At 40.1% G+C, this 27,748-nt stretch overlaps 1 protein-coding gene across 2 annotated transcripts; it reads right to left on the bottom strand.

The window, feature by feature from the left end:
* Positions 1-778: 778 nt before the first annotated feature.
* Positions 779-26,592, bottom strand: ASPM (assembly factor for spindle microtubules; the record flags this gene model as incomplete). Of its 2 annotated transcripts, none has more annotated exons than XR_014527014.1 (25): positions 779-1,142; positions 1,233-1,405; positions 1,832-2,008; positions 2,317-2,471; positions 3,365-3,557; positions 4,328-4,498; positions 4,942-5,076; positions 6,259-9,617; positions 9,924-10,058; positions 10,174-10,296; positions 10,406-10,551; positions 10,658-10,862; positions 12,117-12,332; positions 13,661-13,746; positions 13,834-13,979; positions 14,074-14,249; positions 14,740-14,870; positions 14,957-15,098; positions 15,561-15,628; positions 15,848-16,090; positions 19,481-19,627; positions 19,973-20,068; positions 21,933-23,220; positions 24,475-24,618; positions 26,278-26,592. XR_014527014.1 is itself a non-coding variant. In XM_083506700.1 (25 exons), 25 exons carry the CDS (start codon positions 26,590-26,592, stop codon positions 1,037-1,039), a joined length of 8,268 nt encoding a protein of 2,755 aa, XP_083362826.1. In that variant the 3' UTR covers positions 779-1,036. The 2 variants fall into 2 exon arrangements, 1 of the variants encoding a protein (XP_083362826.1); XM_083506700.1 differs by having other exon boundaries at positions 6,267-9,617.
* Positions 26,593-27,748: the final 1,156 nt, after the last annotated feature.

Below are 27,748 nucleotides of genomic sequence, written 5' to 3'. Positions count from 1 at the left end.
CAAAATGATTTGCTGATGGGCAATGAAAGATTGATTTCTACCAGCATAAGGGAGAACTCTTTAGAAGTCGTTTATCGGTGGTATTTTACCCCAGTACATCTGGATCATGGGTAAAGTATCAGGATCTCATTTGTGTTGGCAGGGAGCAGGGGTCTTAATGGCATATGCGGTAGAACTGTGCTGAAGTTCAGAAATTTTGGAAACAAGTATACTACACTTGTAGGTAAAAATGATCTTGGATCCTAAACTATGAATTTTGTCTATTTTTGATAAAAGTAATGAGAAAGGTAGCACTTACAACTAATATGGTCCAGCTTGTTTTCCACAGCAGATTGCTCAGATTCACAAGGTGGAATACATGCATATGCAGATATCGAATCTATTTTGCTAGGCTTAATGGTTATACAGTGGTGCCCCGCAAGACGAATGCCTCGCAAGACGGAAAACCCGCTAGACGAAAGGGTTTTCCGTTTTGGAGGTGCTTCGCAAAACGAATCTCCTATGGGCTTGCTTCGCAAGACAATGCCTTGCGAGTTCCTGGGTTTTTTTCCTTTCCCCCCCGCTAAGCCGCTTATCAGCTGATCCGATCAGCAGATAAGACACTAAAAGCCGCTAATTGCGCTAATCCGCTAATCCGTCAATGGGCTTGCTTCGCAAGACGAAAAAACCGCTAGACGAAGAGAATCACAGAATGGATTCTTTTCGTCTTGCGAGGCACCACTGTAGATCCCAAATCTCCAAGAACATCCAAACAAAATAAAAACCATAGCCAACAATGTAAACAGAATGGTTTCCATTTTATTGTACAAAATCTCAGCCTTTAAAAAAAATACATAGTTTAGTTTGTTACTTACAAATCATATCCAAGTAATTAATAAAGACAATACCAATCACAAGCTGACATACAAAAATGTGCAGTAAAACTGAGGTATCACAAATATATCCTGATAAAATTGGATATAGATTTATATGACACTCTACATAATATGAAAGCTGATCCTGACAATGCTTTTTTAGTATCATTTTAAGTCATTCTTTAGTAATAAGGAATTCCAAGTGTATCCAACACCATTTGAATTGCTTGCAGAGGATCAACAATCTCTTTTATATTACCTTTCCTTAAAACCCATTCTGGTCTCTGCCTGTAGGTTAAAGGGGAGGAAATTGTGCTGAAAAAGCAGGATTTTTTTCTCTCTTTTAAGCACGGAAATTGAAAGATTAGGATTTCTTACCTTGAAACTATTGTTGTCCTTAGAGGTGTTGCTGGGACAGAGAAATGCCCATTTTTGTATGCAGCCAACTTCTGTTTGGCAAGCATTCTTCGTGCATCCATTTGATGTTTCCGTGCTGTGAGTTTAAACAGGCTCTGAAGGCGAGTAACTACTCGTGAGCTGCCTCGGATCTCCTAAAAATTAAACCACATTTTATAGTTAAATACAGTGTAATGCTTAGTTCAGTGAAGCCTGAAAGGAGTAAACTTTTAGGAAACACATAGAAAAGCACCAGTTTTAATGGAAGTGATTAAGACCCCTCACCATCCAATCCTAGAGTGACACAGTTCCAAAGCTTGCCTGTCAAAGATCCTCCAACAGCACCATTGCTGTTCCCAAATATCAGGTCTCCAGCTTAAACACTCCCCTGCCATTCTCAACAAAGGTAAAATGCATTTGGCACTAACTGGCTGTGTAAAATAGCAGCTTTAACACACTACCAGCCGTGTTTGTATATTAGGAGCCACTGTGGCAAATCTCTCCTGCTCATCCCTCACAAACGGGAAAACAATTTCACAATAGTTAATGATGGGATGGAGTGGAGAGCAACCAAAACTTACAGAAGCTCTTCTTGAGTCCTTTGAAAGAAGAGCAAGCAGGCAGCACGTCTTGGTAAAAATGCTTCCACCTTTCTCTGAAACTTTGTCGCCAGCTCTCTCTCTGTACATCTGAAGTAGGTCCAGTAAAGTATCAACACAATTCTCCACTGTGTAAACAGCTTCAGTTGTCTTTTCATACTTGAAAAGAAAAACAGTTCTGGTTAAGTACTTTTCCTCCAACTTTGAGCAAAGAAGGCCTCATTGTATTTGAGACAGTCTTAACAGACGTCTTACACTGGATATATAGTCCGGTGTAAAGAAAATAGCAAAACAACACTGTAACGACTGTTAGTGGATTTGCAGGAAGGAGTGTCCTCACTCCTGCCCCATTCTGAATTGGAGCTCTCAAGTCCAATAGCAGCGATCAAGAGCAGCTCTAAGCCTCGAATTCTGGCAATAAAAAGGGGACTGAGACCATTCAACAATACTTGAAAATGCAGAAGTACCTTTGACAAATTAAGCAGGACCTGGACAGAATAACGTATGACATCCATGCTAGGGACACTGCGATTGCAACTCCGTATCAAAGTAAAAATAGTGGGTACTGCTTCATTCTGGACCATACTTTCACAGCAAACGGGTGACAGTCGGGTAACAACCTCTGGAGAGGGAGACAGAAAGAAATATAGATCAGCCTATTTTCAGGGTGGAAACAGTTGGACGAAATGCACCATGGAAATAGTGGCCAGTTCTCATTGGCACACAGTAATTGAGATAGAGCTATGGTTCTCTATTGGGGGTCTGTGGCACCCATCAACTGTCAGGGGCAGCATGGCACCCAAAAGCATATGTTTCCGGGCACCATGCAGGTCATGTGACTTGCACAAGCACACACCCAAATTCTGCACTGGGACATGTTGGAGGGTATGGTGGCACCATTCACATAACAAAAACCACCACAGAAATATCAACATTTTCAAAAGTAGGGGGTCCATGGCATTGCTTTTGAAAAACAAGGGGTCTGTGGTACTTAGCTAATGGGGAACCACCGGGGTAGAGAAATTTCATGCTTCTCAGTGCATGAAGTGGGGTTGGATTGGATTGGATGCCATTCTACTCTGGTCAAACGATCCCATTTTCCACTACACACCAGGAAAACTAGTCCTTCCAATATGAAAGTACAGTGGTACCTCAGTTCTCAAACATAATCCTTTCTGGAAGACCATTTGAGTTCCAAAATGTTCAAAAATTGAGGTGCAAAGGGCTGTCTGCAAATTCAACTGAGAAAATGGAAAAACACACAGCAGAAGCTGTTCGAATTCTGAGGCCCGTTTGAAAACAAGCATTTATTTCCGGGTTTTCGACGTTCAGGTTCTGAAACATTCATCAATGGAGAAATTCGAGAACCGAGGTACCACTCTACTAGGCAGGTAATAATGATGTAATTCCACCACCACCCCATCTTTACTGCTACACCTTTTATGTTGGTAAATTTGTAGAAAGAATGGTATTTATGGTGTATTCGGAATTATTTTTAATCTAAAAAATACAAACCCAAGTCTTTTAAAGCTGCCAGAATGTAAGAAAAGTGTTTATATTTGAGAAGCCGATCAATGGCAAGTGCTGTTCTGTTGCATAGCTTCTTATCTTCTTTGCTTTCTTTATTGGCAATCGACAAGCTATCTCGCAGAGCTCTCGTTTTTGCTGTGTCAGTCTTCTTCCTACATGAATACCCTCTCCACAGTGACTTATGATGGATGAGGGTGGGGGCGAGGGGGAAAGTGATTCATATTGAAGGAAAGAGAGAGGAGAAAGCCTGTTACATTACAGAATATAATTTTATGGTTTTCCAACCAATTCTAGCACAATTAATATTTTGCATTCAGTGGCTTCCAGGCATCATTCAGTGATCAGAAGCAGAATAGAAAAGACTTGTTCATGTCTCAGCTGATTTATTTCTTATCTTTATCTTTTTCAGTGGTTTCTAGAATGTTTGCTTTCTGTTTACTGATGGGGTTTGACAATTAAAGCACCATATAAATACAGAAAATATTCAGATTTTTAGATAAAAGGTGGAGAGTAAAAAACTACTCCAATTCCGTTCGCCACAGTGAATAAGTGAAAGGAAAGTCCAATGTAGACGTTAAGAATGGAGCCATGCACCCCATTAGAATCCATAACAATATCATTCCTGCTGTGGCAATATTCCCATCATCCTTAGCAAACGCAGGAAGCTGCCTTCTATCAAGTCAGGCCATTAGTACATCTTGCTCCTAGGAAGAGAATACCAAAGGCTGGTAGTGACTCCTGTGTTTCACAGGGGTCATATACAGCCCACCTGAAGATGTCAGTGGCTGACTGTGGGCTTTTTGTATTCAAAGCTCTATCACTAAGCAGTGGCCCTTACCACTTCATGCCCCATGGTTACAACTCTCACACATAAGAATAAAACAAGGCCTTAAATATAACCATATGACTCCATAAAACAGAAGCAGTATCTCTAGGATCTTGGTTTACCTGGAATTTAGTTACTCCATTGATTAGGGCTTCTTGGTTCATGCCTCCCTGAACCGCATTTGCAGCTACATTTCTGGAACTCTTCCGTCTCCTCACCCTTCTTTGTATTTTAATAATATTCTCACGATCTTGAAGGTATCTCCTCCTCTGCAGTTTTGCTCGATACCACCTCTGCTTAAACACACACAGGACAAAGAGAAAAATATTTTCTTGCTAAGATTACCTATACATTTTTAAAGGAATTAAAGAAATGGCCTTGATGAAACTAGGAACTTCAAGACATGTGTAAGTACAGTGGTACCTCGGGTTAAGAACTTAATTCGTTCTGGAGGTCTGTTCTTAACCTGAAACTGTTCTTAACCTGAGGTACTTTAGCTAATGGGGTCTCCCGCTGCCGCAGCGCTGCAGCTGCACGATTTCTGTTCTCATCCTGAAGCAAAGTTCTTAACTCGAGGTACTATTTCTGGGTTAGAGGAGTCTGTAACCTGAAGCGTCTGTAACCCAAGGTACCACTGTAACATGAACTAATAAAAAAGACTGAGCATTTTCAAGAACAGAAGAGGCACTTGGTAGAAAGAAGCTCCTAGAGCAATACATTTGTTCTAAAAGCTAACCTGAATGTACAGAACTGAAGAGAGCTGCAAGTGTGCTTGCTTCAAGTGAAAAGCTCTGTAGGCCCTCTGAATTCTAACAGCAGCGAGATGATGATATGCAGCAGCTGCAAAACGAAGGAGAAAACTCTGCCGGCCCTGTGCAAAACCATAAGGGGCGGGGGGGGGGGGGAGACACACATAAAAACAATTAAAATGTATAAAACGGCATCACAATTGTAACAGCAGTAAAAAAATTTATAAATGTATCACAGTCGGTATAATACTAAAAGTAAAAGTTACTTCTTGGTGAACACTCATTAATAATCTGTACAGCTGGCCTAAAACATTACCATGGAAGAGGTTGGGAGGGGGCGTTCCACAGCCATGGGGAACACCACAAAAAGGTTGTGCCCACCCCATCTCTGCCTGGTAGTCATGCAAGGAAGGCCCCTGTACCAATCTTGAATCCCTGGGTCATATGGGCATAGATGGTTCTGTAAGGACCTTAATCCAAAACTGTAAGGTCATTGCCAGGCAATTTGACTACCAGCAGTAGACATGTATCTCAAATATATCTCTCCACCCCCATCATTCAGCCCAGACTCTGAGGGCCGTCTGGCAGTTCCCTCACCGCAAAAAGTGAGGTTACAGGGAACCAGGCAGAGGGCCTTGTCAGTAATGGCGCCCACCTTGTGGAACGCCTTCCCGTCAGATGTAAAGGAAATAAACAACTATCTGACTTTTAGAAGACATCTGAAGCCAGCCCTGTTTAGGGAAGTTTTTAATGTTTGATGTTCTATTGTGCTTTTAATTCTGTTGAGAGCCGTGCAGAGTGGGGAGAAGTAATTAATTAATAATAATAATAATAATAATAATAATAATAATAATACCCAAGGAACTTGAACAAGAAAGTTGCAAACCAACTTGCTCTAACAAAAACTAGAACTTCCCCCTGCACCACTACCACTTTTGGTTACGGCTTTCACTTCCGCTTCTGAATCAGTAGAAAAAATTTCACAAGATCTAGACAAATTTAAGCACTTTTTAAAAATACCTTAGATTTTGATAAGAGACAGATTTGGGGCCTTTGCTTCAGGCTATTTTGTATAGAAAAACATACAGTATCTCCTTTTGCTGGTATACTATTTTGTTCCCAATATAGAAAACCAGCAGAACAGAAAAAGCACAGAATGAGGTTTAGGATTCAAAGAGGGAAAGAGCATATTCATTATAATAAGAATCTAGCCATATTGCCCACCCTGCTTTTGACTCAGAGGAGTGGTTCTTGTGTACATATATTACAGGAATCAGTAACAAGTAATGTTGAAGTAAGTATACCTAAATACCTGGATACTTTTCAATCTGCAGAGCCTTAGATGTTCAAGGAAACTCCTGACTGTAGCTTGCATAATGATGATGCTCTTCAAAGTTTGTAAATAAGCTACTCTTTGGTGTTTCATAGCCAGGTAAGACCGATAACGCCGCTGTATTAAAAGTGCAGCTTCCCAGTATTTCTGGTATTGTTCTATGGCTTTATTTGTACAGCGATGAGTCTGTACTGCAGTAGCTGCTGTTCTGAGGCGAATAAACTTTCTACGAGCCACAGTCATGCGAATGAAGGACTGAATCTTTCTAGCTGCACGGATTTCCTTTGCCTTTCGGCGTGCTACCCTTCCACGATAGGCAGACTGAATAGTTATCACAGCCCTGCGTATCAACTTGTAGTGTCTGCGCTGGGCATGCATTCGATAGAGAGACTGGATGAGAGTTGCTGCGACGTGCATAGCTTTCACTTCTTGCCCTGTTCTTAACTCTCCGTATGTGGACTGAATCATTACAGAAGAGTTCTTAATTGCCAGGTGTGTATTTTGCTGGTGTTTTCCCTTTAGGTAAGACCGGTAGGAATTTTGTATGGTGACGGCAGCACCTCTCAGCTTTTGGTAAGAGACCCTAGCCCTGTGCATTCTAAATGTTGCTTGAATTACCTTTGCTGCTAAGTGTTTGCGCTCAATTTCCTTCCTGATTTTAAATCCTCTGTAGAAAGACTGGACACAGATAACGGCTGCACAAACAGAAACGTATTCCTGAGCCAGCCTCCTTGCCAGAACTGATGCTCTGTACCGCCTCTGAAGGACTACAGCAGCTGCTTTCAAAGCAAGGTATTTTCTACGTTCTCTCTGCATTTTAAAATTCCGCTGAAGCACAATGGCAGCTCGGTGCCTTTGCTGACATCGTCTTGCCTTCATCCAGCGAAAAGCTTTCTGGATGCAAATGGCGGCACTTTTAGCAGAGGAATACTGCTGGGCTGCAGTTTTGCACAGCTTATTGGCCCTGACTTGAACCTGTATAACATTGGCTGCCCATTGTAATTTTTTGTAGGAACACTGCTGCCTGTGCCTTCTATAGTTACTCTGTATGACTGTTGCAGCATAATTTTGTTCCCTCAAGATGCATCGCACTTTCGTTCCTCTGTAAGCAGCCTGAAGAACTAAAGCAGAGTGGCGATATTTTAAGTAGAGTCCTCTTGCGTGTTTCATCTCACGGTATGCTCTATAATGCTGCTGTATGGAAACAGAAGCAAGCTTCACAGCTTGGTATCGAGTATAAGCTGTATGTCTTCTAAAAGCTGCTTGGATAACTGTAGCAGCCCCATGCATTTGGCTCACACGTTTCCTGGCCAGCAGGCCTCTGAAGGCAGACTGTATTACGATGGCAGCTTTATAGAGATGGACATACTCTTCACGCTGCTGTTTAGAGAGTACCATTGCTCGGTACTTCCTCTGAATTGTCACAGCAGCTGCCTTAAGAGAAGCAAACCTTTGCCTCTGAAGAAAAGTTCTGAATCGCCTTTGGATGGTGGTGGCAGCCATATGCATCCTTTGCAAATGGAGCCTCGCTTTCATACCTCGGAAGGCAGCCTGTATTTGGATGGCAGAAGTCTTCATCTGCCTGTATTTGCGCATCTGAGCATTGCGACATTTAGAACCACAATACCATTGTTCAATCAGTTTTGCCGCTGCAGTTAGCTTCAGGAAAGATTTTCGCTGCTTGTACATTCGATAAAATGACTGAATAGAAGTTGCAGACTGGTGCAAAGCTTTTAGCTCCTGTCTAACTTTCATCCCCCTGTAGGCAGCCTGTAGTACAAGAGAAGCCTTCCTTAACTTGAGATACTTTTCCCGTTCCATTCTCCCTCTGCAATGAGCTCTGTAGTGCCTCTGAATTACAACTGCTGACAGTTTCATTGCCTGATATCTAACCTTACTCTGATGCATTTTAAACATGGCTTGGATAATAACTGCTGCTTGGTGCATGCGTTGAATTTCACGCCTTGCTCTTACGCTTCTGTAAATTGCTTGCATTTTAACAACTGCAACCTTTAAAGTGAGGTATTCCTGCCTTTCACTCCTGGCTAGGACAGCAGCACGATACCACCTTTGAACCTTAATGGAAGCCCCTCTGAAACTTTTAAACTTTGTTTGACTGGTGTGCATCCTGAAATAGGACTGTATGACTACTGCAGCACGGTGCTGTCTTTGGATTCCCTTCCTCACAACCCTCCCTCTCCAAGCTGCCTGGAGTTGTACAATGCTATTGCGAAGCGCAACGTATTCCTGCTGTTGTTTTCTGCCCAAAACTTTGGCTCTGTAATGCTGCTGAAGTGTTTGAGCAGCATTTCTCACCATCCTGAACTTTTTCAGAGCCATGTATCTCCTAAAGGCAGATTGTATTTTAATTGCGGCAGCATGCCAGCTCTTAATGCATTTCTTTACTTGCCAAGAACGCAGAGCTGCCTGCAAGAAAATTACAGCTGTTCTTGTCTTCAAAAACCTTGTTCTGATTTTGGAAGCCCTGTACCATCTCTGAATCACAAGGGTAGCTTGAATCAAAGCTTGGTATTTTCTTCTTGCAGCATAAGCCCTCAAAGCAGACTGGATCTTAACAGCAGCCATTTTCTGACACTTAAACATTTTCCGTACTTTATAGCCCCGGTAAGCTGCTTGCAAACACACAGCAGCCTTTTTTAGCTGCAAGAACTTCTGCCTCAGAAAAATTTGCTTTCTGTATGCACGGTAGTGTACCTGAATGACACCGGCAGCTCTGACTTGTCTACACAATAAACGAGCTTTCATTCCTCTATAAGCAGATTGCAGGAATATAGCTGCCAAACGTTTCTGCAAATATGTTTCCCTGTCAATTTTCCTCATTCTGTAAGCTCTGTAACACTTCTGAATAGCCATCACACACAGTCTTTTCCGTTTGTAAATGAATTTAGCTTTAAGACATCTGAACAAGGCCTGTATCTTGATAACACTGTGTCTGATATGTAAGTAATTGTTTCGATCTCTGGTCATCCTGTACCATGACTGTATTACAACTGCAGCTCTCTCCTTCTTTGCTAGTTCAGTTGCTTGCAGTCGCTTCTCTATTTCAACTTTTGAATTCATTTTGAAGCCTTTCCATCTTCTAAATGCAGACTGAATCACAAGCGCTGACTGTTTCATCCTTTGATATTTTTGGCGATGGGCTTCTGCTATCAAAAAAGCCCTAAAGTGCCTCTGAATAGTGAGAGCAGCCCAGCAAACTTTTTTATAAGCAGCAACAGCAAGGAACGTTCTTATCCTTGCTTGAACAATAATTGTATATTGCCGAAGCTGCAAGTATTTTCTTCTTGCATTGTATCTTCTCCAGCAAGTCTGGGGTGGAAAAAGTGATACACAGCTGTAAGAATCAGATTTCACTGCACATTTACAGTTTTAATACAAGAAAAATGCCCAATTCTTTCTATGCATATATTTTAAGTAAGCTGGTGGACTCGAACAATAAAATTCAATATTCTTTATACAAAAGTATGGCATATAAAGTGTTCTAATAGTGAGCCATATTTTACTTGGTTCTGAAATCTTATTCTGGGCAGAAATGAAACAGCACCTGGTAATATCAATCGGCTAGGAAATGCAGTAATTTTGACATAGCAATTTCACATGAAAAGTCAATCATACCTGAATGACAACAGAAGATACTCTTTCAACTTCTTCCTGCTTTGCTTTTTTTAATTTCTGAAGTTTCACCTGGGCCATGTATCTTCTCCAATGCTTCTGAATTACAACTGCACCATTTGATTTTTCTTCAAAAATCTAGCAAAAGAAAAATTCCACTGCTGATCGAATATGTCCATGTAACATCGATAGATACTGTAGAATCATTTTGCTGATTATTTTGGAAAACATGCAAAGTAACTCAAAGAAATACCTGTGCTAATCTTGTTTTCAATCTGTGTTCCCTCCACACTGACTGAATCAGTCGAGCTGCTCGAATCTCTTTAGAAAGATTTACAAGTCGCGAACAAAGAAATGACACATAGGCAATAACTACCTAAAGAAAACCAAGAGAGCAGAGAATATACAGAAACTTAGCAAGTTGCGATAAAAGTAAGTTGTGATTGAAGAAGGCAATGGTGAATTGTAAAGACATGGTTGATTACCTTCTCATCAGGAATTGTATTGGACATGTCTGAATGGTGAATCATAGCAGGAACACCACCAAGGTCAGAAATTGCAGCATTAATCAGCTGGAAGTTTCTCTTCTCATTGTCAAGGAGTTCTTTATAAAGCACGGAAGAAGTTATAGCTTTATTAAAAAAAAACAACAGAGAAAAAAGATTGAATTTATTAAGTCAAATAAAGTGGTAATAAGCATCTTCCCTCTGCCTTCAATAATCATTTAATGAACTCACTTTCATCAAAAGCTCCATTGAGTACAGTCAGAGAAGAATCAGACTCAGAGGAAGAATTTAGAGCAACTGTACCACTTTTGGTGCATTCTACTGTTAGAGTTGTGCGCTGGCAGATAGCTTCCAAAGGCACATAACATGGATGATAATGATGAATCAAATAACACAACACTCTTCCATCCGAGAAGGATACTGTAAAGTTTTCAACCTAGTTAAAAACACAAAACCAGTTAAGCAAATATTTTCTGCCAGTGGCTTCTCTATTTGAAGGTTTGTATCAGCATACCATGTGCTAATAAACCTGAGTTCTAGGCCTCCATTTCTGAAATCTAGCCTACTCAACAATGCATTCCTTTCTTTCGATGGCTTTTCTTTTTGAAAAGCATATCTAGAGGGAAAATACCCTTCCCACACCACAGTATTCAAAGTCTGAAAATTAATAACTTTAATACCCCTTGCTCTTTACAGCCAGATAATTGTGGTAACAATCTTCTTTTACTTGGGGTTCTCTAGGGGTTATTATATTGGAACACTTACTGAAATTACAGTGGCATGAAATCTTCAAAAACAGTACTAAGCTAAAGTATAAATTTGTAGTGTACTAAAGAAAATCAGGTTAGGATCTGCTTGTCATGTTTGGTACAACAAACCATAAAAAAGATGTTCTATAAAAACACAGTACTTGGTGATTTACCTTCGGCAGCTTTCAGAATAGTAAGTTCTAAGAGATGTGATTGGGATGGGCCACAGCTCAGTGGCAGTGCATCTGTTTTGCATGCAAAGGTCCCGGGTTCAATCCCCAGCATCTCCAGGTAGGAACAGGAATGTCCCATCTAAAACCCTGGAGATCTGCAGCCATTCAGTACAAACAATACTGAGTTAAATGGACTGACTCAGTACAAGGTCGTTTCCTACCATTTTCCAATTCTTTCCAAGAAGCAACTTGGACCATGAAACAAGTAAATTTATCCTTAGTGTTTGTCAGATTAGCTTTGATGCATCAACAAGAAGTTACCATTTGATATGGCCATTGTTGTAGATTTAAACAGTCCATCCAAATGTTTCCTTTAAACCAGTTTGTTGCAAAGGAAAGGGGAACCTATTGATTTTGTCAGTACTGTTTCATAGGAACATATGTAAATGCCTAATGTCAGGTCATTAGGCACCCTCTCCCACAAAAGGATGGAATCCTAGCATCAATGAAGTTTAATAAGAAACAGGCAGGCAAGATTGCGGCAAGTACAGTCCATGCAGGATCATGACCCCATTATGCCGTTTTTCAGTCATTTATAATGCACCATAATAAAAACATGCTGAACAGCCAAATAAATAAACATCTCCTTAAATCTCAGTCCCGCTGATTAAAGCTTGCTTCCATCAATTAGTTGTGGTCTATCAAATAATACTTGTTTGCTTATTGGGGAGGAAACAGAACAGAGATGATTATTGGGAAAGTTTTTACCTTGACATTGTAAAACCCACAGACGGTATTGACCCAATCCATCAGCATCTTTACATTTTCACTGCAGCTTTCGGATGAATAAAAGTTACTGCTGTCTTTTCTCACTTTGTTGGCAAATCGAGATTCTAAAGCAGCAGACTTCACTTTTGTAACGTGCATGTTCTTCAAAAAATCAATTTCTTCTTTCAACTGATCCCTATCAAGGGAAACCTCCACCTTAACAAGAACAAATTTAAAATATTATTTCTAAAGATGAGGGTTTCTGATCTTTAGAGATATGTACGTAAATCACTGTATTTCTCAAAGCATGCTAAACAAATGACAAATAACAACTATGTTATCAGGACAACGCTAGCAGAACAAGTCCAATCATGTTTATTCAAATGCAACTCTCATTTAACTTAACGAAGCTTATTCTGCAAGCAGCAGGATGGGTTTTCCAGAAACCTTTGTTTTAGAAAATGAACTTATGAAACAGCGGTAACATTTTTCAGTGGAAAGATAAAGCACTGAAAATGTCCTGGCCCACATCACTGCTCTAAGGTGAATATAGCAATTGCATACTAAGGTGGAACATTTGGTGGGCAGGACAATGTCAATCCTGACAAAACACAAACTTGCTCTGGTTTAAAATTTGGAGATGGCTAAATAACATATGAAAGAAAATGTAAACTGGTTATGCACCTGTATAACCAATTTAAGATAAACAAGAACTCTTTCGACTCCACAGCACATTTTGTTATGTGATAAAATTAATCAAGACTATTTTTCCATAATTAATTTCAATGCTCGTAAATTTGTTGATAGTATTTTTAAAGGCATCAGACCTCGATGTCTTCCCTTTTTTGATGCACCAGTTCTGTACATTTCATGTAACATTTCACATCACTACCAATTATAAAAGCATAGCTCATCTAACTATGTAAGACATACGGCCTTTTCTCCCACATGTTCAGTGTTCCCCATCTTGCAACTTGTGTAGGGGTTACGTTCCAGGGATTGTGTGCAAAGCTGAAGCTGCATGTAGTTAAAACCCCAGAATCTCCCTAACAGCAGCACCTCTACCTTTCCAAAGCTGGTGTGACTTGGCCCCCCATGCAAGGCTATCCACCTTGCTTACCGGGCTCTGGGAGATCCTGCAAGATCTCACACAAGAACCTCCCAGAACCCAGGAAGCAAGGTGGAGAAGCTTAAAAGCTCTTTCCACACTTTCTGTGATTTCACAATCACAATTTCTGTGATTTCAACAAGCTGGCTGCCAGCATAAAGCTGTGATTGTACAAGTTAAATGTATGGAAGTTGGGAGTCAACTGTGCTGATGTTCTACTTTACATGCAGTTGGTGAGGTCATCTCTGTGCATTTGGTATAGGCGTGGAACTGCTTTTGAGAACTGCCCTTCAGTAGTATTGGCTTCTATATACAGGCCATTTTTTATACAGCACCCCATTTTTTTGAAGATACAATACTCCAAGTCCTAGATGCATACTACACATCTTCAATATATGTTTCAGAGATTAACTGCCAAAAAATCATTATACAATACCTGAAAAGCAAATACTATTTTCCACAGCAGTGCAAGTGTTTTCTCTCTATGCCGGTCCACAATATCCTTAGCGTCAATCGATGTACCTATAAATCAGTCAAATAGGTTACTGATTTGCAGCATCCACACATTTGTTTTATAAGGAGACTACTTTCTACTTTGCTGGCACTTACCATGTTCATCTTCCAACTGTATTCCATGATCTTTTAGTACTTCAAAGGCAATCTTGACATTATGCATCTTTTGAAGTCTACTTATTGCAGGAACTCTCAATTTTTTGGAAAGACTCCAGTTTGACGAAAGAAGTTCCAATGCTCTTCTGAAAATACAAAGATACCATGTTAAAAATATAGCCCATTTCCTCAAGTGAAATCCTTCTATAACTTCAGCAACAAAATGCAGTGAAGACTTACACTAGACGAATGCCACATTGCAAATCTGTGGCTAGATTTGTTACAGCAAAGTCAAACTCATCGAGTGGAGTCTGCACGTGATGAACTGGAAAGCCCAGGAAATATAGATGGCGAGAAAGATCACCTTCTCCACTTAGAAAATCTCGGGAAAATGCCAGCAGTATCTCTTTACTAGACTGGAGAAAAGGCAACAAATTACATTCATGAAAGATTATCAGTTCTGTGCGCACATCATGGGGCTCATTTTCAAGTAAACAGCCATAAGATTGTGCTGCAAGGCAAACAGGAATTCTCTTAACTTCCAGTACGTTTAACCCAGTCATAGACTTTAGTCACAAACATTAATAAGACTACTACCTACCACAGCCTATAAAAAGAAATTGCCAAATGCCTATTCCTCAGCTAATAAGCACACAAAATCAAGCTGCATTTGTTAATGGCAACTTAAAATTCCTGTTCCAGCCATAGAAGAAAATTACCACCTTGGGAAACAAATGTAAGTCTTAAAATTAGTATCTTGTGGCTTCCACATATATACACTCAAATCTACTAATCTTTTGTTTTTCTTATGTAACACTGTGGTACTACTTCTTTTAATGGAAAATTCAATTTTTAAAAAAGATCTAATTATGCACAAAACAAATATAGAGGCTTAAATTGGAATACCTTGAATTCTGCATTTTTACAAAAGAGGCAAGGATCATGATCAATAATTCTAGACAGCTTGGCGCGATCAAGAAAGCAAACCAACAGAAGAAGTTTTTTCAGTGTAAATTTTGACAATGCTTCTTCGTGTCCTGTAAGAAAATATCAGATTGTATATAGAGCTGCATCTTTAAAAAGTATAAAACAAGATTATAAAACAGCAAAGAAAAATACCTACCATCTCGATACAAGTGAGGCACACTTGGGTGCCTATATTCAGCTGCAATATCTGGATTCCACAACAAGCGATTAAGTATAAACATTGCCAGGCCCATTACATCGCTGTTGCTCTCTAAGGCAATTAGCTCACCATAGACTACCTTTCATTAATGAGAGAAAAAAAATCCACTTTAAACAAAACAAAAACCTTGCAGCAATAGAATTCAGATCTTCAAAGCAGATTTATTAAAAGAACTATAGCAATATAATATTAATTATATTTCCCTTGACCACGAGTGATGGCAGATGACAGGCCAGCAAGTGCCGGGGGGTGGGGGTGGCTTCATGTTTCTCTTTTTTAAAGGGAAATGTCCTTATTCCAAATAGGATTCCTCGCAAGAAAAGGGAAAAGTTGACAGCTATGCATCCTTGCCTTTGAGTCATGAAATAAAGATAATATCAAAGTCTTAAGACCAGTTCTACTGATTACCGGCAGTCACTATCACCAAGCTTTATGTCCCTAAGGCTGATTAATACAGATTCCAGTACAAATCTTAGCGATTCTACAAGAGAATATCTTGCTCAAAGAACACTTTGCAAACATTAAGAAAATACAAACTTACTTCCAGACCTATGCGCAACCATAGTGGGTTATAGCATAAAAGCCAGTTGAGGATTTTCTGTCTTTCACCTGCAATGGACACAGAAGCAAAAGCAGGATAATATAAAAATCTGGCAAGGATGTTACCTAAGAATATACCGTGAAATTGCTATTATCAAGCTGTGGATTGTTGATTATAGAACTGAAGGCCATAAATAGACCTGGCCACGTTCTTGTATACAATTTCCCACCACAGTTCAATTCTTCTACATATGTGTAGGAATATCTGGAACACAGCTACATTCTTACCAATATCCTTCCAGAGATGTCTGTCCTTCCGAATTAACAAGTGTTTTGATTCAATTTCAATCTCCAGCCTTTTTATTGCTTTAACCATCTCGTTTGATGTAAATAAACGGCAAGCTGAGCGACGAAGTTTGTTCAGCTTGCACCGAGCTGTATAAGCTCTTAGGGATACTTCTTCTTTAGTTGGTGCTCTAGGAACACTTGGTTTATGAGACTCTGTTCCCAAGATAACGGACACCGCATTGACTGGAGAGAAAACAGTTGCAAGTGTTAAAATCTACTTGGTATTATAACTTTTGTTGTAATATGTTTGTAATTTTTTCTTGATTTCATTGAGAAATATATATATGCAGCATTCGTGGATTTTAAATCGGCGTTTGATCTAATACCAAGGGATAGACTCTGGGAAAAGCTTGGCGCTACAAACATAGATAAACGCTTATTATGCCTTATCCGTGGTCTATACGAAAACACCAGGGTGAGGGTAAGATGCGATCGGTCAGGCCATCTAACTAAAGAAATTCAAACACACTATGGGGTTAAACAAGGATGTGTCCTCGCGCCAACGCTATTTAATTTCTATATCAACTCTCTAGCAGTAAATATGGCGAAAGAAAATGCCCACCCTCCCAAACTGGCAGGTATTCCCATCCCGGTGCTTCTGTATGCGGACGACGCAGTCCTACTCTCCTTTTCCTGCGTTGGCCTGAGGAAGCTTTTGAGATCACTTGCTGACTATTGTCAAGCGGAACAACTATCAATAAATTACAGCAAATCTAAAATTATGGTGTTTTCAAAAAAAAGAAGGAAACACAAATGGAGAATTAATGGTCAACCTATTGACCAGGTAGCAACTTTCAAATACCTGGGAATAACTTTTCAGGAAAGGGTCTCGTGGCACCAACAGATGAAAAACGCCATTGCCAACACAGGAAGGGCCAATAAAGCCCTTACAAGATTTTTTCACGGGAAAGGGGGTAAAAACGTTCCGGCGGCCTCCCAGGTTTTTGCTGCAAAAATACTCCCACAACTCACTTATGGATCCCAGGTTTGCAGTTTTAAAAATTTTGCGCCTATGGAGGCATTTCAAACAAAATTCTATCGGTGTTTATTGGGGATCCCCCCCTGTGTATCTAATATAGCTGTCCGCTTAGAAGTTGGACAACCACCCGTTAATGCGCGGCTGTGGATTCTAAAGATACACTACTGGTTAAAACTTATTTTTTCCCCGGCCGGTTTGGCTCCTTTAACACTCTTAGACACCTTTCATTCCACCTGGAAAGCTTCCCTGTTTGAAAAGATAAGAAGCTTGGGATTCTCCCCGCAGATTTTGATAGCGGCAGGATATGAGAGAGCCAGAAGTCAAGTGCTCCAACGCATTAGGGACATAGAGCTGCAATGTCATATGGGCAAAATGGATAAACATGCCATAATTAGAGACTTTGGGAGAGGGTTCTCACCCGCAAATTATTTGGCTGATTTACAAATACCTAAGTACAGACACTCCTTTACCCTGGCCAGATTTAATGTTCTGCCCTCTGCCCTGCTGCTAGGCAGATATGAGGGCAAACCATATGAGTCACGTGTTTGCCCATGTGGCTCATCGGAAGTGGAAACAAGTCTGCATGTATTGCTGCACTGTAGTTACTACGAGGATCTACGTTTGACCTTTATTGCCCCAATTCTACAAAAGCTTAAAAATGAACCAGAACTCCAACGTATGAGAGCCTTGGTAGAAGATAAGGTTCCTGAAATTACGATCAATGTGGCCAAATTTTGTGTAGCCGCTATTAGGCGCAGGAAACAAGAGCTTTCCAATGTCAATATGCAGGCGAAGGCAAATACTTAATTTTATTTATGCTGCCTAATTTTAAATTGCAGTTATGTATCGAAATTGTCCTTTGTTTTTTCCGGTGTTATGCTTCGCTGACTAGCTGTACGAGTTAATCTGGTCTGTGACCGTTTAATAATAAAATTTGATTTGATTTGATTTCATTGAGGAGATAAAGAACTGTACAACTTTTAGAAGACATCTGAAGGCAGCCCTGCATCGATAGGTTTTTAATGCTTGATGTTTTATTATGTTTTAATATACAGTGGTACCTTGGGTTACATACGCTTCAGGTTACATACTCCGCTAACCCAGAAATAGTGCTTCAGGTTGAGAACAGAGATCGTGCTCTGGCGGCGGCGCAGCAGCAGCAGGAGGCCCCATTAGCTAAAAGGTGCTTCAGGTTAAGAACAGTTTCAGGTTAAGTACGGACCTCCGGAACGAATTAAGTACTTAACCCGAGATACCACTGTAGGCTGTAAGTCGCCCAGAGTGGCTGATGAAACAGAGCCAATAATAATAATAACCTTTTTGTAAACCGTTTTGAGGGTTGTTGGGTTTTGTTTTGTTTTACAATTGAGCGATGTATAAATTTTATGAAATAATTAAAATATAGCCTCCTTCCACAAAGTGCAGTTTATTTCACTGGCTTGAATCAACTGGATCAAAATACCCATAGAAGCACAATGTTTTGATTGGGTGGGAAAGCTGAATTAATGGATTGTTCTTCCTTGCTGTAGGAAACTGGGCTTACTGGCCTCTTGACCCTCTGCCACCTATGATGCTATGATAATATTTGCAATCTTTGAAGAAAGTTCACACAAACTTTACCCAGTGTGCATCCAGGATTATACAAGCTCAAAGGAAAGGGTGCATTTATAAGTCATGGTAAACCACAGCTAAAGGTCTACACTGAGCGTGCAGATCACTCACACTTCGCTACTGCCCACTAACAAGAAGGACAGGAGCAACATACCAAGATTCTTGGCTAAGGGTTTCACACAAACTAGGGATTATGGCTTGAAGCAGAACTAGCCAGTATTGGAAAGCCAAGAATGAACTTCCTTCAGTTGTTGCTAGCAGATGAGAGCAATGACCTTCCGTGCCAACTCTGAAACACTTGCTAAAAACTTCTATTCTGCCAGGTCTATGAAGGCAATTAAAGGGTATCTCACCCACAATGATCTATTGATGTTTGTTTTAAATTTCTTTTTGCTTTTGTTTTTAACTTTTTATGCTATTGTTTAGTTTTGTTTTTATACTGTTGTAAACCCCTGTGATATATTCATGATACAGCAGTATATAAATATTATTTTATGATAAAGCAAGAAATGCTCCAATATGCTAACAATGGAAGCACGCAAAGGGAGTGGCACTTTTTCGGCTGCACAATCAATTTTGTAAACTGAGTGAGATGACTGGTGGGCAGAAGAGGCTGCAGATCTGCCACCCCTAACTCGAATTGATGGGTTTAAAGCTTTCCAAAAAGGCAACACCAAATAACAGAAGCAGAACTTCACATGTGAGCTTTCAAGTTAAAGTAGCTCTGTGCACATGAATGCAGAACGTCAGCTCAAATGAAATAGCACATCAGATTACATTAATTTATCTGATGTGATAGTCATATACCAGTTTTAAGTAATTTTGTTATGTTTTATATTCCCAGTGGAAATAGTACTGTTACTCTAATATTTATATTGACAAGTTAATAAATGAAAAGATTTTAAAGTAAGCAAACTGGATTGCTGAAGTCTAGAGTAATTCTTATATATGTGAAACATTAAGACCCTGCAGATCTCTTTTACCTTGTGAAGTGTCTGTTTTCACAGTGAAGTCCTCAGGAGTAAGTACAAAATTCAACCACCAAGTAAAACCTCGTTGCTGTTTCTCTTTCCAGCACTCATCATAAAACATGTTCTTGGCCACAAAAGGCATTGGATGCCTAGGAATGTCTTTGAAAAAAGATTAAAAGTTACATTACATCTCAATTATGGACACCAGGTTGGATCCAGAGATCCACCCATGGAAGAAGGTAGGTAGGAGGTGACTTTCCCAGTGAGGAACCCTGCTCAGTGGGGTAGACTGTGGCACAGGGGCTGAGACACCTTTTCCAAGGGCAGCACAACAGCAATAAAAACATGTATTAATTTGCAGGCTTTTACTTTTGGAATATGCCTATACTCTGGAGTAGTACTGATCAATCTAATTTCAGCTAAAATATATCATATATGTTGAAACTGCCACTTGCACTAAGAGACTTTTCTTTTCATGGAGAATAGAGAAGATTTTATTTTCACCTGTTTTTAAAGGTTTCACAAACGTCAGCTGAGACTGTGCTACTGGAATAATTTTCTTTGTTTTCCTACCAGTCCTCCATTTTTTAGATAAGGAACCTGAAAATTAGAACAAGAACAAATTATAATATTGTGAAGAACACAACAGAAAGAGACAACAAGAGGGGGAAAAGAGAATGGCAGAAATATATTACTAGATTCCTCTGGAAGGGGAAGAAACCAAAAAAGAAAGCGGTGGAGTTTCCTTGCCTGATTTAGAATTATTTTATGAGCCATCCTGTTTATGCTGGCTAAAGGAATGGATATTATTAAAAAACAATGATGGTTTATTAGACCTTGAAGGTCATGATAACATATTTGGCTGGCACGCATATCTGTGGTATGAGAAGGTTAAAGTTTATAAAGCATTTTTGAACCATGTAGTAAGCAAAGCGTATGGGGAGAATATTAAAAAAATCATTAGAACAAAAAACACCATGGTGGCTTTCACCACTGGAGCCGATGTCTGTAAAAAAAATTGACATAAGAAATGATTGGGTATCTTATAAATAATTATTAATGGAAATAGATCATGAGTTGAAATTAAAGAGGTTTGAAGAGGATTATTAATTGATTGGTTACAATACCATCAACTTAATGATATATTTAAGATGGATAAAAAGAAAGGTTTCTTTAATGAAACCTCTAAATTTTAAAAGGAGCTGTTAGAAAATAAGACTAAATTACTTTCAAAAATGTAAAAATTATTTTTAGAATAGTATACTAAAGTCGAACAGGTCAAATCAATGATGATACACTGGGTGAGAGATTTTGAATATAACATAAATGGCAGCAAGGGAGAAGTTATGGAATCAGGATTTAAAGTTCACAGCATGCTATACTTTGAAAGAAAATTATATGAAAATTATGTACCATTTGTATTTAACCTCTAGTAAATTAGCTAAAATGTATAAAGCAAGATCAAATGCATTATGGAAATGTAAAGAGAAAGAGGGCACCTTATATGTGGTAAACTTGTAAAGTAGTAAAATAATTTTGGGAGATGATATATAATGAATTGAAAAAATGTTTAAAATAAACTTTCCTAAGAAACCAGAAACTTTTCTTTTAGGAATTCTAGGTGCCAAAATTCCAAGGGACTAGAAGAGACTATTTATATATGCGACTACTGCTGCCCAGGCAATATTAGCCCAGAGATGGAAAGAAGGCACAGTCCCTACGAGGTAAGAATTACAGATTAAACTGATGGGCTACTCAGAAATGGCAAAATTTAGGAATCAGGAAGACTAAAATTTTAATAAGGAATGGGAAAAATATATAATTTTAAAAATCATTGTAAACAATTAAAATTATTATTAGGATTGGCATGATACTTGTAGTTAAAAGTTGGACTATGGTTTAATTGAAGATTTAATAGAATTGGATTAACAGAGAAGATGCAGGAGAAAAATTTAACATAAGGACTCAACTCACAAAAGGGGAGGAAGGAAATCCAAGGGGATTTATTGATATTGTCTTATTTGTTCTCTTTGTGATTATTTGTACATCGGAAAACACAAAACTAAATTTATTTTTTTAAAAGGAATTCAGGAGATAGATTCCATCTTTCACTTTGCACCACATTTTGATAGTTTGGGCCCCATTTTCCAATCCTGATCTTCAATAAAATCAGTTTGTTGGAAACAATGTACAGATCTCACTTCATCATATCAAGATTTTTTACTGAAGGGTGGTGTAGAAATATTGTAAATCATCCCACTCTACATTTACATGCAGAAGCTTCTGTTCTAGTCAAAGAGGTGCCGACTCAATGTCAAATGAAAGCAATACACTTTAGGCCTATCAAATGAATGTAATTTGTTTGAAGAGCTGCTATAAATGGTCACAGTTGGTCTTTATCACCAATCCATGGCAAATATTTTATTTAACACATCCAAATAAACAGAAGAAAAGGTTAAATTACCTGGTTTCTTTTTCTCACTTTGCTTCTGTCCGTTCACACATTTGGGCTTCGATGCTTTCAAAGCATCTTCATTTTCCACAAAGGACATCATTTTTTTTCTTGCAAAGTTCTCCACATATTTACCACTTTCGCTAGTAGTATCTTCTAAATATTCTCCACTTTTTCTTTTATGACTATGTGACGTTCTTCCTAAGCAAGCTGAAGCTGTTTCAATTCTGTGATATATAACTGGAGGTTCTATAACTGGAAGTTCTGGCAACATTTTCATTTTTGCTGTTTCAGGAACATTATCCACAGATCGCTGAATTGCATTAGAAAGGCATTTTCTAGATTTTGGTTTTAATAAGTTCCTTCCTTGTCCCTCAGGACAACCTGACTTAGTTTTAGTAACTGTGTTGCACAACAGAGGCTTTTTTTTACCATGTTCTTTCTGGAAGCAGCAAATTTGATCTGGGTCATTTTTCTTGCACCCACTTGCATTTCGTTCAAACTTTTCAAACTGAAATGCTGCATTTTTTTTACTGCGTGCATCATTAAGTTGCTTGCTTGAAAAATGAGACTCCACAGGAAAAGTAAAAATTTGCTTTCTTTCCTTCTGTTGTGAACAAATTGTGTAAGATCCCAAACTTGAAGAATGGGACACCGATTTATGTACTTGTGAAGTTGGCTGAATAACTATTTGATTCTCTTTTAAAAACTGATCAGGTGAAAGAACTGGCACTCTTGTAGCTATAGCAGGCTCTTCACAAAGTTCATAGCTATCGTGTACAAAAGAATCAGGGCTTAAAATTTTCCTGTGATTCAAAGGAAAGCTTTTCAGATTTTCTGGTGTGCAAACTGAATCTGTACTAGAACTTTCCACTTTCACTGAACTAATACGTCCACTTTCCAATTTCGTTTCCACAAGATCATCACACTTTGGCGTAACAGTACAGGTCTGTTTTGTATCCTGCTGTAATTCATTATATGCTACTGTACCAGTAACAAAATATGGAATTGATCTCCCCATTGAAAGAGGGGGATTAGTGACACGCTGCTTTTCTTGTAGTATGGGATCAGTTGGAGAGTGTAAGAAGCTATTTTCTAAGAGGATTGCACTGTTCCCACTAGATGAAATGCTCCATCCATTCACTTCCAAGTTCTCACAGGCTTGGAGAGGGCTTCTAACTCTTCCAGGTTTTTTGGACATGTGAAAAGTTTCATTTATATTTTTGATTATGGGAAGTTTCTTCTGATAGTGTGATTGCCGTGAAGGAGCTCTCTTTTTAACTGTATCCCAAAGACTTTTCTGAAAATGACACCAACACAAATATCCAGTTATTACTGTGCATATATTGAGAGACCTTATCAGCTACGTAGCCCTTCCTCTTCCTCACTGTATAAATAATAATGCTGCTCATAGCCTACTTAATGCTGAGAAATACAGGCGTCCCCCCACTTACGCAATGTTCCAGGGACCTGCACGCATAAGGAAAATTGCATTATGTGAGCAGCACCCTCTAAAAGCCTCTTGATGCTCATTTCTTTCCTCCTCTCCAGCTGTCTGTCCATAAAACTCTCACTTCAACTAGAGTTGAAACTCTGGGGCTGGCTGATGGATGTGTGGAAAAGCTGCTACTGATGCTGATGCACTATCACGCATGTCAGCTGCTAGTTGGGGAGGCTGAGCAGCCAAAGCAAAGTGCCACTGCGCCTCCGGTCCCTTTGGGGCTTCTTTCTCCCTCACTGTAGTCCTCTTCAGCTCCTTGGAAGCCATAAGGACTCTCCAGCTCTCTCCCGCCATTTCCTGGTTTGAATCTACTGTGGTACCTCTGTTTACAGACAGCATCCATTCCGGATGCCTGGCTGTATCCCAAAAAGTCTGTAACTGGAGGCGCCCTTCTGCGCACGCATGTGAGCCATTGAGCACTTCTCCGCACGCAGCAAAACCCAGGGTATACACTTCCAGGGTTGCCACGTTCGCAACCCGAAGATTACGCATCCAGAGGGATACGTAACCCAAGGTACTGTATTTATTTAATTCCCAGCGCCACGCATGTGTAGTTGCACGCATGTCAATCGCATGTAAGTGGAGGGGCGCCTGTACTATTTTTTCCAGCAAGTATCAGTAGTGACACAACTTTGCAAAGTAAAAGGAAATAAGAAACCATGAAGAGTCCATGTATTGTCATTTTTAAAAAATACTCAGAATTCATGCAGGTAGCATCGCTGCATATTTATTCACACTGGGCATTTTTAATGGTGTAAATTCCAGAAGATCTGGCAATGCTAGGGATGGTTAAAATCAAACCAAGGAAGGTATACCAAAAATTAAGCAAGGGACAGTGAAAGAGACCTAGGGAGGCTTTCCAAAACCTTGTACTTACCTATGGAAACCCCTGACAATACCACATCAGAAAGTTTAGCTTCTGCAACCTCAACATTCACTGCACAAGATATCCTACCAGCAGTTTACAAAGAGGCATTTTCAATATACTACACCACTTGTATAACTGGATGGTCACTTCGGAAAGTTTTTTTTATGCATATATACATTCCATACCTTTTTCTTTGTAGACTGCTCGGCAGAACCCAGCAAAACTGCTTGATGTTTAACAACATCATTTACAACAAAAGTTATGAGCTCCCGCACTTTGCCACCTTCCAGTGGTGTCCATGTTACTGAAATTAATATTCTCTCTCCAGACTGCAAAAGAAAAGCATGAAACATAGAAAGATGGTATACTGTATTTCCTTTGACAGGCAACATGTAGGACTTCTCAATTTACAATCTCTTTGCATTTCTGTGTGTGCCACAAATGATGTCTAAATATTTTTGGCTAGATTGCATCCCCTCATCAAATAACTTATGAGCCATATATGAATGTGGTTAGTATTTTGCAGGAGTGCAATGCTGCACCTACAAAGATACAAAGGCTACAGTGGGCAGAAAAAGAATAGCATAGAAAAGAAGTTGATACAACAATATTAGCCAGTCACCTGTTCACAATACCAGGTTTAGGACCTCACCTTGAATCAGAAAAAGACCAGTTAAACCACAGCACAACTCTTCAGTCAATGCAGAAATGCACAAGAAAAATGGTACACTAGAGATCTCATATCCCCAGGCCTCTCCTTCACAGAACACTTATCTATGTGGACCCCAAACATTAGAAATTGAAAGCTTAAACCACCCATCCCAAATCAGGCAAGGTAGACAGACTTTTTTCCATTTTCCTAATAAGTGGTTTACCTAGTTATGCTATAAAATCCTTTAGCAAACTCTCCTAAAATCTATTGGGCACATTCCTTATGGCTAAAGATACTCTGCAAATATGTAGTCACACTATAAAGATATATGCATTACCCTATTTCATGCAATGATATTCTATTGTACATCATCATTGGTAAGAACTGTTGATAAATCTTCTGTGAATATCCTAGTATTCTCTTTTGATTCAACATACATTTGTCACCTTGAGTAAAGCTTTGTCTGTAGAAACAATTGATTGTTGTTACACACTACTACTATTACTACTCTGCAGTGAAAAGTTCCAGGGTGTTACAAGTGTATACAGGGCCGGATTTAGGTCTGATGAGGCCCTTAGCTACTGAAGGTAATGGGGCCCTTTCTATGTCCAGCTGTCCTTTGTCAACAACAATTTGTTGCTGTTTTTTGCGCTTAATATATGCTATAAGGTAATTTATGGACCTAATAGGTATCTAAAGCCATTTGCACATAACAAATAGGAGCCTGCACAACACAAAACACTGTTGATGTAGGTTTTATTCTATTTTTTATCTTATATTTTGGAAATGTACATCCAGTTTTCTTTTCCTTTATTTTTTTGGGGGCCCCCAAGAGAGTGGGGCCCTGAGCTATAGCTTGTTTAGCTTATATGTGTACCTGGACTCACATGTGTGTACCTGGACTCACATGTGCACAGCCAGCACTCATACATGTTCGTATACACACAGCTGACAGGTTTAGGATCTCTTCACTTAAAATCATATGCAAAGTTACACCCACAAATATATACATGTGTGTGTGAGAGAGAGTGTGTGTGTATATATGCAAACATATGCAAAGATACACACCCATATATATATATATATATATATATATATATATATATATGTATGTGTGTGTGTGTGTGTATGTATGTATGTATATGTATATATGTGTGTGTGTATATATGTGCAAAGTTACACAAACACAGACACATATATATTACACACGCGGAGCTCCGTCCCTACTTTAACCCTTCCTTAACAGGGGCAGAGCTTCTTACTGGCCAGCAACAGGCCCGAGCAGGGACGCCCCCTCCCCACCTTCCTTGATCAGTCCACCCGCCGCTCTCCTCACCTGCAGCAGCCAGTGGCGCGGCTCCTGCACAGCGAAGCCCTTGGCGGCGGGCGGGGCTCTCCCGACGACCACGCGGACGGGCTCGGCGTTCGGGTTCTCGAGAGCCAGGCGTCGGAGGCGCGACGTGCCCACGCGGACGGCGCCGAAGCTGAGCAAGGGCGCCGGCGAGAAGGGGACCAGCGTCAGCGCGGCGTCGGCCTCCTCTTCGCCGCCGTCGTCCCCTTCGCCGGCCGTAGCCCAGCGCCGCCGCCGCGGGCCGCCTGGACTCGCCCTCCGGAGCCCCGTCGCTCCCCCGTCCTGCCTCGAGACGGCCATGGCTCCGTCGACCAAGGTGGGTCCCCGCCTCCTCGTCGCCGCCGGTTCCTTTTTCCCCTCAGGAATACGGTCAAGGGCCTCGACAGCAAACCGCCTGTCTCCCCTTCCCCTCCCCCCCTCGCAACCCGAGAATGACAATGATCCTCGGCAGTTAGGAGTCCCAACCGCCAGTCCCGAATTTCAAACCCGGCCGCCCCCACCAATCAGGGCGGCGTCCGCGAGAAACGCGAGGCCAATCGCCGCGCGGAACGCCCCCGCACCCAATCGCCGCGCGCGCCGTTCGGAAAACGCCAGCCAATGGGTTGGGGCCTTCCCTCCGCCCTCTTTGGCCAGAGCGATCGGCGGCGCCCTTCAACCAATGGCGAGCGGGAGTTTTCCTTTAAAACTGACGCATGCGCGGGTGGGAGAGTGGACTCGCAATAGGCTGCCGTGAGATCCCTAGCATCGAGTAGGGCAGTGGGGGAAATTATTTTTGTTGTTGTTGTTAATTAATAACGATATACAATTGATTGTACTAATATTATATTATAATATAATAATGTATTAGAATAATATATAATCATTAATTGTATACAATTAATTATAATACCATATACGTAGTATAATAATATATAACTATTAAATACTAATTATATTATACTATAATATACAATCATTAATTATATACAATTAATCATAATAATACCATAGTATAATATATAATTATCAATATATATATTTTATTGTTAGAACAACCTCCTTTTTGAATCGCTTTTATAAACAAGCTGCTTCAAAATAAGGAAGATGGTTCAAATTCAGCTACAAGTCACAATATGAAAGTTGCAGGTTTGATCCTCTTAACAGCTACCTTGCAGATAGATGGTCCTCAGAGTTTCTTATTGGTTGTTGGTCATGTGCATCTCTTTGCCTTGTGGGAGACGATACACCCTCCATAATCTCATTGCCTAAGATCACATCGTCTGCTACCAGTCAGGAGAAGTGCCTCCCCACCTTTTAACTTTGATCAGTTAGGGTAGCCATATTTCAAAATCTACACATCCAACATGGGTTACCATGCGTCTGGATTCCCCCGGGCACCCATGTTATTTTCACCCAGGCTGTTTCCAACCACCGCATCCCATTTCTGTCCATTTCTATGAAAACCCCACATTTCACA

Source organism: Podarcis liolepis (genome assembly GCF_965112155.1).
Source record: "Podarcis liolepis genome assembly, chromosome: 6".
Taxonomy (NCBI): Eukaryota; Metazoa; Chordata; class Lepidosauria; order Squamata; family Lacertidae; genus Podarcis; species Podarcis liolepis.
The sequence above is the reverse complement of the archived record's forward strand: the minus strand, read 5'-3'. Positions and strand labels throughout refer to the sequence as shown.